Source organism: Macrobrachium nipponense, chromosome 11 (assembly GCF_015104395.2).
Source record: "Macrobrachium nipponense isolate FS-2020 chromosome 11, ASM1510439v2, whole genome shotgun sequence".
Taxonomy (NCBI): domain Eukaryota; kingdom Metazoa; phylum Arthropoda; class Malacostraca; order Decapoda; family Palaemonidae; genus Macrobrachium; species Macrobrachium nipponense.
The window spans coordinates 6,462,539-6,478,314 of record NC_061087.1 but is presented as its reverse complement, the minus strand read 5'-3'; the positions used below and the strand labels follow the sequence as shown (position 1 = coordinate 6,478,314).

General features: G+C 40.1%; 1 protein-coding gene across 1 annotated transcript; it reads right to left on the bottom strand.

Annotated features, from left to right (window-relative positions):
• Positions 1-5,162: 5,162 nt before the first annotated feature.
• Positions 5,163-9,978, bottom strand: LOC135212662 (trichohyalin-like). Its single transcript, XM_064246341.1, has 3 exons — positions 9,502-9,978; positions 8,865-9,300; positions 5,163-8,521 (listed from the first exon to the last, which is right to left on the bottom strand). The coding sequence occupies exons 1-3, from the start codon at positions 9,976-9,978 to the stop codon at positions 7,122-7,124; spliced, it is 2,313 nt and encodes a 770-aa protein (XP_064102411.1). The 3' UTR covers positions 5,163-7,121.
• Positions 9,979-15,776: the final 5,798 nt, after the last annotated feature.

Sequence of the window (15,776 nt, the reverse complement as noted above, 5' to 3'; positions counted from 1 at the left end):
CATCAAGGGACAGAGCATACTTGACTTTCTGCAGAGCCGGTCTTCTAGATTATTCCAACAGAATAACCAGAAGGAAGACATCTGCAAGAATAGATCTAGATATCCAACTATTTGCCCGCTTTGACAGAGATCTTTTATGAGAAAAGTCTACATCAAGGGACATAGCATACTTGACTTTAATCAGAGCCGGTCTTCTAGATTATTCTAACAGAATAACCAGAAGGAAGAAATCTGCAAGAATAGATCTAGATATCCGACTATTTGCCCGCTTTGACAGAGATCTCTATTAGAAGAGTCTACATCAAGGGACATAGCATACTTGACTTTCTGCAGAGCCGGTCCTTCTAGATTATTCCAACAGAATAACCAGAAGGAAGACTCTGCAAGAATATATCTGATTCCGACTATTTGCCCGCTTTGACAGAGAGCTTCTATTAGAAGAGTCTACATCAAGGACATAGCATACTTGACTTCTGCAGACCGTCTTCTAGATTATCCAACAGATAACCAAAGGAGACATCTGCAGAATATATCTAGATATCCGACTATTTGCCCGATTTTTGACAGAGATCTTGACCTATTAGAAGAGTCGACATCAAGGGACCATAAGCATACTTGACTTTCTGCAGAGCCGGTCTTCTAGATTATATCAACAGAATAACCAGCAAGAAGACATCTGTAAGAATAGATCTTGATATCCAACTATTTGCCCGCTTTGACAAAGGTCTTCTATTAGAAGTCTTCATCAAAGGAGAGAGCATACTTGACTTTCTGCAGAGCCGGTCTTCTAGATTATTCCAACAGAATAACCAGAAGGAAGATATCTGCATGAATAGAATCTAGATATCCGAATTATTTGCCCGCTTTGACAGAGATCTTCTATTTAAGAGTCTTATCAAGGACTTAGCATACTTGACTTTCTGCAGAGCCGGTCTTCTAGATTATTCCAACAGAATAACCAGAACGAAGATATCTGCAAGAATAGATCTTGATATCCGACTATTTGCCCGCTTTGACAAAGGTCTTCTATTAGAAGTCTTCATCAAGGGACATAGCATACTTGACTTTCTGCAGAGCCGGTATTCTAGATTATTCCAACAGAATCATCTTCAGGTATCCCTCTGGTATCCCTCTGGTGGCCTTCTGGCGTCCCTCTGGTGGCCTTCCGGGGACATTCTGGTGGCCCTGTGGTCCTCCAAACAGCTGTTTGCACTCAAACTGAGAGCTGGTCCTCCTTCCTCCAAACAGCTGTTGGTTCTCTCAAGGGACATAGCATACTTAACCTTCTGCTGAGCCGGTTTTCTAGATTATTCCAACAGAATAACCAGAAGGAAGTTATCTGCAAGAATAGATCTAGATATCCGACTCTTTGCCCGCTTTGACAGAGATCTTCTATTAGAAGCGTTTTCATCAAGGGACATAGCATACTAGATTTTCGGCAGAGCCGGTCTTCTAGATTTTTCCAACAGAATAACCAGAAGGAAGACATCTGCAAGAATTGATCTAGATATCCGACTATTTGCCCGCTTTGACAGAGATCTTCTATTAGAAGTCTGCATCAAGGGACACAGCATACTTAACTTTCTGCAGAGCCGGTCTTCTAGATTATTCCAACAGAATAACCAGAAGGAAGATATCTGCAAGAATAGATCTAGATATCCGACTATTTGCCCGCTTTGACAGAGATCTTCTATTAGAAGAGTCTACATCAAGGGACAGAGTATACTTGACTTTCTGCAGAGCCAGTCTTCTAGATTATTCCAACAGAATAAGCAGAAGGAAGACATCTGCAAGAATGGATATAGATATCCGACTATTTGCCCGCTTTGACAGAGATCTTCTATTAGAAGTCTGCATCAAGGGACACAGCATACTTAACTTTCTGCAGAGCCGGTCTTCTAGATTATTCCAACAGAATAACCAGAAGGAAGATATCTGGAAGAATAGATCTAGATATCCAACTGTTTGCCCGCTTTGACAGAGATCTTCTATTAGAAAGAAGAGTCTACATCAAGGGACATAGCATACTTGACTTTCTGCAGAGCCGGTCTTCTAGATTATTCCAACAGAATAACCAGAAGGAAGACATCTGCATGAATAGATCTAGATATCCGACTATTTGCCCGCTTTGACAGAGATCTTCTATTAGAAGAGTCTACATCAAGGGACAGAGTATACTTGACTTTCTGCAGAGCCAGTCTTCTAGATTATTCCAACAGAATAAGCAGAAGGAAGACATCTGCAAGAATGGATGTAGATATCCGACTATTTGCCCGCTTTGACAGAGATCTTCTATTAGAAGAGTCTACATCAAGGGACATAGCATACTTGACTTTCTGCAGAGCCGGTCTTCTAGATTATTCCAACAGAATAACCAGAAGGAAGACATCTGCAAGAATAGATCTAGATATCCGACTATTTGCCCGCTTTGACAGAGATCTTCTGTTAGAAGAGTCTACATCAAGGGACATAGCATACTTGACTTTCTGCAGAGCCGGTCTTCTAGATTATTCCAACAGAATAACCAGAAGGAAGACATCTGCAAGAATAGATCTAGATATCCGACTATTTGCCCGCTTTGACAGAGATCTTCTATTAGAAGTCTTCATCAAGGGACATAGCATACTTGACTTTCTGCAGAGCCGGTCTTCTAGATTATTCCAACAGAATCATCTTCTGGTATCCCTCTGGTATCCCTCTGGTGGCCTTCTGGCGTCCCTCTGGTGGCCTTTCAGGGTCATTCTGGTGGCCCTGTGGTCCTCCAAACAGCTGTTTGCACTCAAACTGAGAGCTGGTCCTCCTTCCTCCAAACAGCTGTTGGTTCTCTCAAGGGACATAGCATACTTAACCTTCTGCTGAGCCGGTTTTCTAGATTATTCCAACAGAATAACCAGAAGGAAGTTATCTGCAAGAATAGATCTAGATATCCGACTCTTTGCCCGCTTTGACAGAGATCTTCTATTAGAAGCGTTTTCATCAAGGGACATAGCATACTTGATTTTCGGCAGCGCCGGTCTTCTAGATTTTTCCAACAGAATAACCAGAAGGAAGACATCTGCAAGAATTGATCTAGATATCCGACTATTTGCCCGCTTTGACAGAGATCTTCTATTAGAAGTCTGCATCAAGGGACACAGCATACTTAACTTTCTGCAGAGCCGGTCTTCTAGATTATTCCAACAGAATAACCAGAAAGAAGACATCTGCAAGAATAGATCTAGATATCCGACTATTTGCCCGCTTTGACAGAGATCTTCTATTAGAAGAGTCTACATCAAGGGACATAGCATACTTGACTTTCTGCAGAGCCGGTCTTCTAGATTATTCCAACAGAATAACCAGAAGGAAGACATCTGCAAGAATAGATCTAGATATCCGACTATTTGCCCGCTTTGATAGAGATCTTCTATTAGAAGGGTCTACATCAAGGGACAGAACATACTTGACTTTCTGCAAAGCCGGTCTTCTAGATTATTCCAACAGAATATCCAGAAGGAAGATATCTGCAAGAATAGAACTAGATATCCGACTATTTGCCCGCTTTGACAGAGATCTTCTATTATAAGAGTCTACATCAAGGGACATAGCATACTTGACTTTCTGCAGAGCCGGTCTTCTAGATCATTCCAACAGAATAACCAGAAGGAAGACATCTCAAGAATAGATCTAATATCCGACTATTTTCCCCGCTTTGACAGATCTTCTATTATAAGAAGTCCTCACAGGGACCATAGCATACCTTGCTTTTTCCTGCAGACCGTCTTCTGATTATTCCAACGAATAACCAGAAGAAGACATCTGCAAGAATAGATCTAGATAAATCCGACTATGCCCGCTTTGACAGAGATCTTCTATTAGAAGAGTCTACATCAAGGGACATAGCATACTTGACTTTCTGCAGAGCCGGTCTTCTAGATTATTCCAACAGAATAACCAGAAAGAAGACATCTGTAAGAATAGATCTAGATATCCGACTATTTGTCCACTTTGACAAAGGTCTTCTATTAGAAGTCTTCATCAAGGGACATAGCATACTTGACTTTCTGCAGAGCCGGTTTTCTAGATTATTCCAACAGAATCATCTTCTGGTATCCCTCTGGTATCCCTCTGGTGGCCTTCTGGCGTCCCTCTGGTGGCCTTCCGGGGTTATTCTGGTGGCCCTGTGGCCCTCCAAACAGCTGTTGGCTCTCAAACTGAGGGCTGGTCCGCCTTCTTCCAAACAGCTGTTGGCTCTCAAACTGAGAGCTGGTCCTCCTTCCTCCAAACAGCTGTTGGCTCTCAAACTGAGAGCTGGTCCTCCTTCCTCCAAACAGCTGTTGGCTCTCAGACTGAGAGCTGGTCCTCCTACCTCCAAAGAGCTGTCGGCTCTCAAACTGAGAGCTGGTCCTCCTTCCTCCAAACAGCTGTTGGCTCTCAAACTGAGAGCTGGTCCTCCTTCCTCCAAAGAGCTGCTGGCTCTCAAACTGAGACCTGGTCCTCCTTCCTCCAAACAGCTGTTGGCTCTCAATCTGAGAGCTGGTCCTCCTTCCTCCAAAGAGCTGCTGGCTCTCATCCTGAGAGTTGGTCGTCCTGTTCCCTATATACCTTAGGAAGAACTGACACTCAAGGGGAATGTTGCAGTCGAGTGTCTGGGGGGAGACACTTACTGGCTAGGGGACTCGGTGTCGGGGGGGGGGGGGGGGGGAGGGTGGACACTTATAGTGCCTGGGGGGAGGCATATGCCTATTATAATTCCCCTCAAGTGGAAGTTATTCCCAAGGTTTCGGGAACTCGATATTGAGCGAAATTTGTAGCTCAATAATGTGTGTGTGTGAATTGTGAGTCACATACACAAGTTACTTTTACTTGTGCAATATATATTAATCAGCCAATACAGTATAACAGCGAATTCCATATATCTTGGGGAGAACTAACACTTAGGGCAATTATAATTATCATCAAGTGCCTGGGGGAAGACACTTTCAAATCATAATTCTCCTTGGGTGAAAGTTTTTCCCAAGGTTTAAGGAACTCGACAGCACACCATATTTGTGGCTTAATATTTCGCAGATCCTATACTCGGCATCTGCAGATAAAGTCACTCACACAAATGAACACAAACACAAATGGGTGGGGATATCACTATCCACCTTTTCTATTTTTCCTTAATCACAACAAATTTTTACACTAATTCACTTAACACTAAATATATTTTTTTCATTTTTCAGTTTTATACATTTTTGGGGATTTTGTGTTTTATATTTTTTTTGGTTGGGATATCACTATCCACCTTTTCTGTTTTTTTCCATAATCACATTACTAAAAACAAAATGATTTTCCTTACAAAACTTAACACTAAAGAACTTAATACTAATTATTTTTTTTATTTTTGTTTTATACTTTTTTTATTTTGGTTTTTATATATTTTTTTTGGTGGGGATATCTCTATCCACTTTTTCTGTTTTTTCTATAATCACAGCACTAAAAAAAACAATTTCCTTAACAAACCTTAACACTAATGAACTTAACACTATTTTTTTCAGTTTTATAATTTTTTTGGATTTTATGTTTTATATTTTTTTTGGTGGGGACATCACTATCCACCTTTTCTATTTTTTCTATATTCACAACATACACACAAAATTTAGCACTATTCCTGTTTCTTACACCAGGGCCAATACGAAGCTCTTCATCAAATCCAACTTTCTTTCTTCCTTCATCTCAAAAGAAATCTCCCAAAGTTGCTCCTCTTCTGGTCCTACCTGGAGCTCCCTGTCCTTTCTTTCTTTTGGTCTGGACGATTTCCTGGACCTCGTAAAAGAAATCGACGACGTCATTCTCATTTCCTCTAACGGTGCAGTCGTTGGAGGTTTCGTCCTTCTTGGGGCCTTGGAAGACGACTTTGTGCTCGTTAACCAGCCTCTTGATGTTCTGTCCTCCTCGGCCGATGACCATGGCTCGTTCCTCGCTGTCTAGGACGATTCCGTAGAGGCGATCTCCTATCCTGGTTAACCCTGGGAGGATTTCCTCCTGAGGGAAATTCCTTCCTCCTTGCTGGCCTGTGTTGCACTTTCCTTTGGGCACAGGGGGCTTCATGGCTTCTCTTATGTCTAGACAGGCGTCCTCGACATAGTTCAACTGGCCTTGTATGGTGATGAAGCCGTCTGTTTTCTTGTGGACAATAATCCTGACATTGTTGATCTTCTCAATTCTCCTCAGGTTATCTCCTTTTGGGCCGACCAGAAGTCCCTTGTTTTGGGCGTCCACTTCCAAACGGTACTGGCCTGCCCCAATTCTGCTTAGTCCTTCAGTTGTGATGTCACAACTTCTTACGCTGAGTTCTTCGAGGAGGAGACGAAGGTGGTCATAGGCCTTTTTAACTTCTTTCAGATCTCCTCCTAAATAGCCAATTTCCCTTCTGTCTTCTTCTTCCGGCAGAATCAGGTTCACTTTGAAGAGGCTCTTGACTTCCTTAGTTCCTTGTCCGTTGAGGGCGAGAAGGAGACGTCTGCCCTCAAGTCCTAAGTCGAACTGGTACCAATCTAAGCCCACAAGTTTCAGGTCATTTTCCGTTGAAAAGTTCAAAATGTCGTCAATCATTTTCGATATGACTCTTCCAGCCTCCTGGGCTTGCTTGAGAGGGCCAAAGATACTGATGTAATGACGCTCATCATCTTCGTCTGGGAGGTAGATGGCCACGTCATGTTCCCTTACAAGTTTTCGAAGGGTTACCTCGCGTGGTCCCAATACGGCCTCCCTGAATTTTTGATCAACTGTCATCACAAAATCTTCTTTTCCCACCGCAAACAAGCCTTTCGAAACTTGAGTCAGGTCGCTGATGTCGAAAACTTTATCCACTCGGAATTTGATTTCCTTGTAGACCTTTTCAACATTTTTCTTCGGTCCTGTGAGCTGGACCACCTTCGAACCATCGTTGCGGACGTTCATGACGACCCCGTGGTCTTTCCTGGCCAACTTGGCAAATTTTCCTCCTTTGCCAATGATTTGTCCTAAGTTCAGGTCTTTCTCACACTGGAAGGAGAAGTTTTTTCCTCCACAGTGTATGAGAGGTCCGCATCTAGTGGGTCTTGTTTTCCCGTTATTTGCAGGCCGTGTTGGTTTAGGGTTGTCTATAGGGCCAGTTATTTTTTTACTGAGTTTGCAACGGGGGCAGTACTTTTCTGTTCAGGAAGAATCTTTGCCATGTTAGCATTCGACATCTTTTCTGGTTCTTCCTGAATCTTTTCCTCCGTTCCTTGTGATCCACACTCCTTTTCTTCTGGAGGAATTTCTTCATTTTCTTCCTGCTGGATATTTCGTTCGTCCTCTTCTTTCAGGGTGAGATCATGTTCTTCTCCTTTTTCCTCTAGAGGAACCTCTAGAGAACCTCTTTCCTCTTCCTTGTTTAGAGTCGGGGCTTGGTCCTCTTCTTGTTCCTCTTGATGATGTGGTTCCTCTTCTTCTTGATGATCTTGTTCCTCTTGATGATCTGGTTCCTCCTCCTTTGCTACAGGAACTCTTTCCTCTTGAGTCTCTTCTTTTCCTTCATTAGGAAGACGGTTTACAAGCCTTGGCACAGATTTACGCAAACGTCTTCTAACGGCTCCCTGGCCATTGTCTTCGGGAACCTCTCGAAGCGATATGCCAACAATGATCTTGTGCCTTTCCTCTTCAAATTCACAATCTTCTTCCTCCTCTAAACTTTCTAAATCACTTTCGAAATCCAAACTTTCGTCTTCGTCTTCGTGCTCGTCTTCCTCTTCCAGCCATTCTTCCATGACGGGGAAAGTTCTGCGCTGCACGATGAAGAAAGTCGGGTTTTTCTCCTTCTTCTCAGGCTGGCGACCCCTCTTGAGGATTTCAGCGAAATTTAATCCCTGTTCAGGCTCTTGTTCCGATTCCTCAGGAGGGGGAGCAAGTACTTCCTTATCGAGGTCTTCTTCATCTTCAACATCGTGTCCTTCCCTCTCGTATTCGTCAAGGATTTCTTGAACGTGTAGGAAGGCCATTTCGACGCGGTTTTCAGCGCCCTCCAAATGACCAACTTCCTTCTTGTCGTCTTCGGGAAGGACGAGGCGGACGTTGTAGAATCTAATGAATTCCTGGACCTCTCCTGATATTTTGCGCAGAATGCGCTTTTCCTTCGTCGACAGCGGGAATTCATACAGGTCTCCGCTGATTAATTTAACTTCTTTCTTTTCCTTCGTGGTTACGTCTTCCAATTCCTCTTGGGGCTCCTCAAGGGGGACCTCGTCGACTGTGTCTTCTTGGCAAAATTCAGGTTCCTCATCCTTTGAAGTGGTTTGGATTGAAAGTTCTAGGTCAGAAATTTCCAAAACGTCTTCGTTCACCTCCTTCTCCTCCATTTCTTCGACCTGTTCTCTTTCGTCCTCTTCTTTCTTTTCGGTCATGTCCTGTTCTTCCTCTTCTCTCGTGTCCGTATCCTCTTCTTCGACGTTTTGACTTGAAACTTCTTGGTCAGGAATTTCCAAAATCTTCTTCTTTATCATCCATTTCCTCGACCGTCTTTCTCCTCGTCTTTCTTTCGGTCATGTCCTGTTCTTCTTCTTTCTCCGTGTCCGTATCCTCTTCTTCGACGACTTCGAAATTCTGGTCAGGAATTTCCAAAACTCTTCTTTCATCCTCCATTTCCTCACCTGTTCTCTTTGTCCTCGTCTTCTTTTCGTCATGTCCTGTTCTTCTTCTTTCTCTCGCCGTATCCTCTTCTTCGACGTTTTGACTTGAACTTCTTGGTCAGGAATTTCCAAAATCTCTTCTTTCATCTCCTCCATTTCCTCGACTGTTCTCTTTCGTCCTCGTCTTTCTTTTCGGTCATGTCCTCTTCTTCTCTCTCGTGTCCGTATCCTCTCTTCGACGTTTTTGACTTGAAACTTCTTGGTCAGGAATTTCCAAAATCTCTTCTTTCATCTCCTCCATTTCCTCGACCTGTTCTCTTTCGTCCTCGTCTTTCTTTTCGGTCATGTCCTGTTCTTCTTCTTCTCTCGTGTCCGTATCCTCATTCTTCGAACGTTTTGACTTGAAATCTTGGTCAGGAATTTCCAAAATCTCTTCTTTCATCTCCTCCATTTCCTCCGACCTGTTCTCTTTCGTCTCGTCTTTCTTTTCGTCATGTCCTGTTCTTCTTCTTCTCTCGTGTCCGTATCCTCTTCTTCGACGTTTTGACTTGAAACTTCTTGGTTCGGTCAGGAATTTCCAAAAATCTCTTCGTTTCATCTCCTCCATTTCCTCGACCTGTTCTCTTTCGTCCTCGTCTTTCTTTTCGGTCATGTCTGTTCTTCTTCTTCTCTCGTGTCCGTATCCCTTTCTTCGGACCGTTTTGCTTGAAAAACTTCTTGGTGGAATTTCCATCTCTTTCTACCTCTCATTTCCTGACCTGTCTCTTTTGTCCTCGCTTTCTTTTCGGTATCCTGTTCTTCTTCTTCTCTCGTGTTCCGTATCCTCTTCTTCGAGTTTTGACTTGAAAATTCTTGGTAGGAATTTCCAAAATCTCTTCTTTCATACTCCCTCCATTTCCTCGACCTGTTCTCTTTCGTCCTCGTCTTTCTTTTCGGTCATGTCCTGTTCTTCTTCTTCTCTCGTGTCCGTATCCTCTTCTTCGACGTTTTGACTTGAAACTTCTTGGTCAGGAATTTCCAAAATCTCTTCTTTCATCTCCTCCATTTCCTCGACCTGTTCTCTTTCGTCCTCGTCTTTCTTTTCGGTCATGTCCTGTTCTTCTTCTTCTCTCGTGTCCGTATCCTCTTCTTCGACGTTTTGACTTGAAACTTCTTGGTCAGGAATTTCCAAATCCTCTTCCTTCATCTTCCTTCCCTTTCCTTTTCGGACCTGTTCTCTGGTTCGTTCTTCGTTCTTCTGGTGAGGGTCATGTTCCTGTTCTTCTTTCTTCTCTTTTCGTGGCCGTATTCCCTCTTCTTCGACGTTTTGACTTGAAAACTTATTGGTCGGAATTTCCAAATCTCTTCTTTCATCTCCTTCCATTTCCCCGCCCTGTTCTCTTTCGGTCCTCGTCTTTCTTTTCGGTCATGTCCTGTTGTTCTTCTTCTCTCGTGTCCGTATCCTCGCTTCACGTTTTGCTTGAAAACCTTCTTGTCAGGAATTTTCCAAAACTTCTTCTTTATCTCTCCTCCATTTTTTCATCCGGTTTTCTTCCATCCTCTTCTTCCTCTTGAGTAATTTCATCTTCTTCAACGTTATTTATCCAGTTCTCTTGAATTTTTCCAACAACTTTCTTCGCCTCTTTGAAGCAAAGAGTCATAATGGCGGCGGTTGTAAGAAACAGGAATATTTTGGGCCAAAAAACAAATTCGTCTACACTTCGGAGAAACTCCTCAGCCGCTGCTATTCCCTGGTCACCTCGGAGGGCGTTGCTCACCAGGGCTCGCAAGGGTCCATCGCAGGCGGTCAGAGTCGGCTCCTCGTATCCAATAAGATTAGAAAGTCCAACAAAGTTCAGAATAAGATGCAGAATGCGGTGCACTCTGTGTTCTCTCCTGAACTCCATCAGATTTTCTCGAGCGACATCACACCAATGGAACTCCGTCTCAAGAGACGTCCTCCAGGTGATGCCACCCGCCAATATGATCCTAATAAGCAGCATGAAAGCAGTGATAAAAGCTCCTGATGCGTTGATAACACACTGGAAAATCATTTTTACTAATGATACAGATACAGACACCTTTCACTATGGTTTGATTTTGTTTATGCCTCCTGGTCTTTCTTGGGGAATCCCCAACCGGATCGTCTCCAAGGATTGGCTTCTCCGAAATCTGAGAACTCAGATCCCTGGAGACTTTGCATTGGGGGCTCATTTGCGTCCTTCAGCACGAAGGATTCGGAGCTGCTTCGTAGCTTCAGTCGGAGAGGCGAAAGTCCGAATTCGAGGACTGTATGACGTCACTCAAGATGCTACGTACTTCGGAGAACTCGGAATTCTCATTTGTTATTCCTCGAAGACATGTTTTTAATGATTGAATTTTACTTTTAAAACTGAAGCATAAAAATACCTCGCTTTTCTTAATGTTTCTCTTTTTTCCTCAAGCCTTGATGAAATAATTTTGATTATATCATCTTTTACAGTATTTAGTTTACTAATCTTTATCCTTTTCTATACCTTCTTATTTTAAAGTAACATCAATGTATTTTTTTTGTATTTATGCACATATCTCTCTAATTGATTATAGTTCTTCACTTTCATTTCAATGAAGCAACTCCTCTCAAAATAAAGGAATTCGCAATGAAGAAATTACTTTTTATTGAACTGAATCTGCTGACTGTATTTATCGTAGTCTACAGCTTCTCAGTTTCAAAGTAATATAATTTTCATAAGGGTTATTAGATGGAGTCATTTGGGACCATTGTCTGGTTCCTTCGTGTTCAGCTATATAAAGAATCTTATACATTTAATCTTTTCTTTAGGAATGAATTAGTTTATAGTTCTTGAAGTGAGCGTATGTATTCAGCTGTGAATGTATGGTCAAGGAATTCAATTTATACAAGAAAATATTCATGCATATAGTTCTGGAAGTGCTTGTATGTATGTATGTAAGTAAATGAATCCAATTTATGCATGAAAAACTCATGCATATAGTTCTTGAAGTGCTTGTATGTATGTATATATGCATTCATGTATGAATGTATGTACAATGAATTCAATTTATGCACGAAATATTCATGCATGTATGTATGTATGTATTCATGTATGAATGGGTGTACAATGAATCCAATTTATGTATGAAAATATTGATACTTATAGTTCTTGAAGTATGTATGTATGTATGTATTCATGTATGCATGTATGTATGTACAATAATTCTAATTTATGCTCGAAAATATTATACACATTTCTTGTAGTGTGTGTATGACTTAATGTATTTCAATCTATTTATAAAAATATTCAAGCATACATTGTTGAGGTGCGCAAATGTATTCATGTATGGATGAATGTATGTGTGTATGTATGTATGTATGTACAATGAATTTAATTTATGCATAAAAATATTCATGCATATATCTCTTGAAGTTTGTGTCTGTATCTATGTATGTAGCCTACAATGAATACATTTAATTCATCAAAATATTCATTCCTCTTTAATTTATCAGTTGAAGAACGAAAGTAGCAGTGATCATTATCCTTCATTTCCCTAAAAACATCCCTATTTATGGGAAAAATGCTGATTATAAGATACCAACAAGTCATGAATAAACAAATTGACAAAGTCATTAATCATATTGTCTTCATGTTTCTTATACGTTTAAGTTATCCGTACGTCTGTCTTCTTGTGCTTTGTATCTTTTTTCATTAAAGATAACTTGTGCTTTGTATCTTCCTTAATTAAAGATACTTTGACGAAAAATGGCTTCAAGTCTGCATCTGCACCTTCAGAAAAGGAGGAAATCTATTACTTAACTCTATGGAACTTTTTTCATATTCTTTTATGTTTATGTTATTTGTACTTGATGTTTTATTTTTATTTTTATGTCATGTATACTTGCAAGAACAAAAGAGATTACTGTCTACTTTGTATATTTCATATTATGTCTCTTTTAGGACAAATTTGTATTAATAGTTGTATATTTTATCAATAAAATAACTAACTATCGAAACTGTCCCTCTTTGCAATAGTCTCAACAGAGAGAGAGAGAGAGAGAGAGAGAGAGAGAGAGAGAGAGAGAGAGAGAGGAGAGGGATGGGGGGGGGGGGTGATACCTTAAAAAGAAATAGTTATATGTCTTGCAATTTAATACACGGTCAATATAGAAATCAATAAATAAAAGTAAACTCAGGGAAATATTATGGAATCATCAGAAGGGAAAATAAATATAGAAATCAATAAATAAAAGTAAACTTAATGAAATATTATAGATTCATCAAAAGGAAAAATAAATATAGAAAACAATAAATAAAAGTAAACTCGGGGAAATGTTATGGATTCATCAGAAGGGAAAATAAATATAGAAATCAATAAATAAAAGTAAATTCAGGGAAATATTATAGATTCATCAAAAGGGAAAATAAATATAGAAATCAATAAGTAAAAGTAAACTTAACGAGTTCTATTCGTCTTCTTGTTTTCATGTTACCCACGTGAACGAAGACACGAAACCACAGCAAAACGAAGTCATTCAAAACAATATTACCGAGTGTCGATGACAAACTCCCCACGGATACAAGTATAATATAAACGTTATTCAATGTAGTCGTTTTTAGTTTTCTGAAAAGAAAGCTACTGTACCGGCTTTGTCTGTCCGCCCTCAAGTCTTAAAAACTACCGAGGGTAGAGGGCTGCAAATTGGTATGTTGATCATCCGCCCTTCAATCATCAAACAAACGAAATTGCAGCCCTCTAGCCTCAGTAGTTGTTATTTTATTTAAGGATAAGGTTAGCCATAATCGTACGTCTGGCAACGATATAGGCCAGGCTACCACCGGGCCGAGGTTAAAGTTTCATGCGCCACGGCTCATACAGCATTCTTCCAAGACCACCGAAAGACAGATCTATTTTCGTTGGCTTTGGTTATTATACGATGTACAGAAGACTCGATTGGGCCAGAGAATCTTCGGCGCATTCTTGGCTTTTTTTTATTATTATTAGAATGAGTACCGTCAAATCATAACTTCTTCAGGGTTATATTCATAAACACATGTTCAAGTCAATGAGGAATACTGAGTTTCGTGGACTGAATCTTAATTCGGTTTGATCCAGCAGCTCCATTTTGTTCTGTGGTCTTGTAAATTGTTTAGTTCTTTTATCTCTCTCTCTCTCTCTCTCTCTCTCTCTCTCTCTCTCTCTGCCGCTACTGGAGGTAAAATTCATACGAAAAACGAACTGAAAACTGACATTTATATTCGCTATTCCTGCTAGTACTTGAGGATCGATCAAATTTACTAAGGTTTCGAGCAACGTGACTATTCTAACACTAAAAACTTACGATTTGAGCAGAAAATGGAGGTTGCTAATCTAGAGTCAAACTGCAGCAAATTTGAAAGCACCTTTAGAGAAGGACGATATCGTTTGGGAAGATATTTGGTTTAGCAGCGTCAGGTGTAATAAAAAAAACTTCAATTTTTTCGAGATCCTGTTATTGTACACTTTGGTTTGCTTGTTTTGGTACACGGAACATTGGTTTGCCTCAACACAGCGAGTAGATTCTAAGCTAAGCTTCGTTGCTATTTCCTGTCTTGTGTTTACAGCACGCACACTCAAGTACTGAGATTTAGATTCGATACTTATATTAATGCAGTGTCACTGTACTGCTATTTAGATCTAATGAACCTCCGAGCATTGCAACTATTGTAATATGATAAAAGATATAAAATGGAAAAGTAAATCCACAATAATATGTCTGATCTTGTTATTTAAAATACAAAGCAGAAAGCTTTCGAAGACCTGCACGGTCCTCCTTGTCAATCTGAATACAATTATTAATAATTGTATTCAGATTGACAAGGAGGACCGTGCAGGTCTTCGAAAGCTTTCTGCTTTGTATTTTAAATAACAAGATCAGACATATTATTGTGGATTTACTTTTCCATTTTATATCTTTTATCATATTACAATAGTTGCAATGCTCGGAGGTTCATTGTATGTGTATGTGTATCAAACACTACATGGGAGAATGAAACACGGTTGTAGATCCTGGCTGGTGTCTGTCTGCTTTCTTGCTAACTAAGCCATCTTCAGAGGACTGATACAACGTGGTAGAATTTCATAATATAGTCCATGATAGCGGGACAGTACATATGAACATACCGTCGGCTGAAAGGCTACACATTCATAATATGCAGTATATGGTAGCAGGACAATATTACGAACATACCAGCGATTGGAAAACAAACCTTGACACCTGGCAGGTGTTTGTAGGCGGGGTCCTCCTACCCTAGTTAGTGACAGTTAGAATGATAAACAAAAACGCCTGCGACCCCTATTTCCCTTTCGCATGTCATTCAAGAAACTTCCTTTTGATTAAACTCCTTCCATATTTGTTTTGCGATTAATGGAATAATAAACTTGATACAATAATCGCAAAAGAAATATGCCGAGAGTTTCATTTTAAGGAAGGTACTTTAAAAGACAGGGAAAGAGGAAACTGGGGACCTCAAGGTATATAGAATAGATTAAGTAAGATTTGATCTGCCACCGCTGAGGGTAGGACCGTGGCCACGGTAGGACCCCGCCTAAAAACACCTGTCAGGTGCTAATGCTTGTTTCCCAACCGTTGGTAAGTTCGTATGTACAGTCCCGCTACCATTTGCCTGATGAATTTCTACCACTTTATATCAGTTGTTGGAGAAGGCTTATTTAACAATAATGTCAATAGCGGTCAGAATCTACAACCGTGCTTCAGTTTTTCCGTGATGTTTTTGATATCGAAAATCAAACGTAACCGTGATTATAAACACACATTGATATATAATTAATTATATATATATATAATATATATCTATATATATATATATGTATATATATATATATATATATATATATATATATGAATAATTATCACATCACCGTGATTCATATAAATCATTCGAGCGAATTAGATATTAAAGGACATTTGTAGCTCGAATGATATATATATATATATATATATATATATATATATATATATATATATATATATATCATTCGAGCTACAAATGTCCTTTAATATCTAATTCGCTCTACCTCGGAATTTATTGACATTTTTTCATATATGTAAACAGAAAGGGAATTTTTAGTTGATAATGATTTCGTCCCCTCATGGGATCAAACCCATGAGGGGACGAAATTATTTAT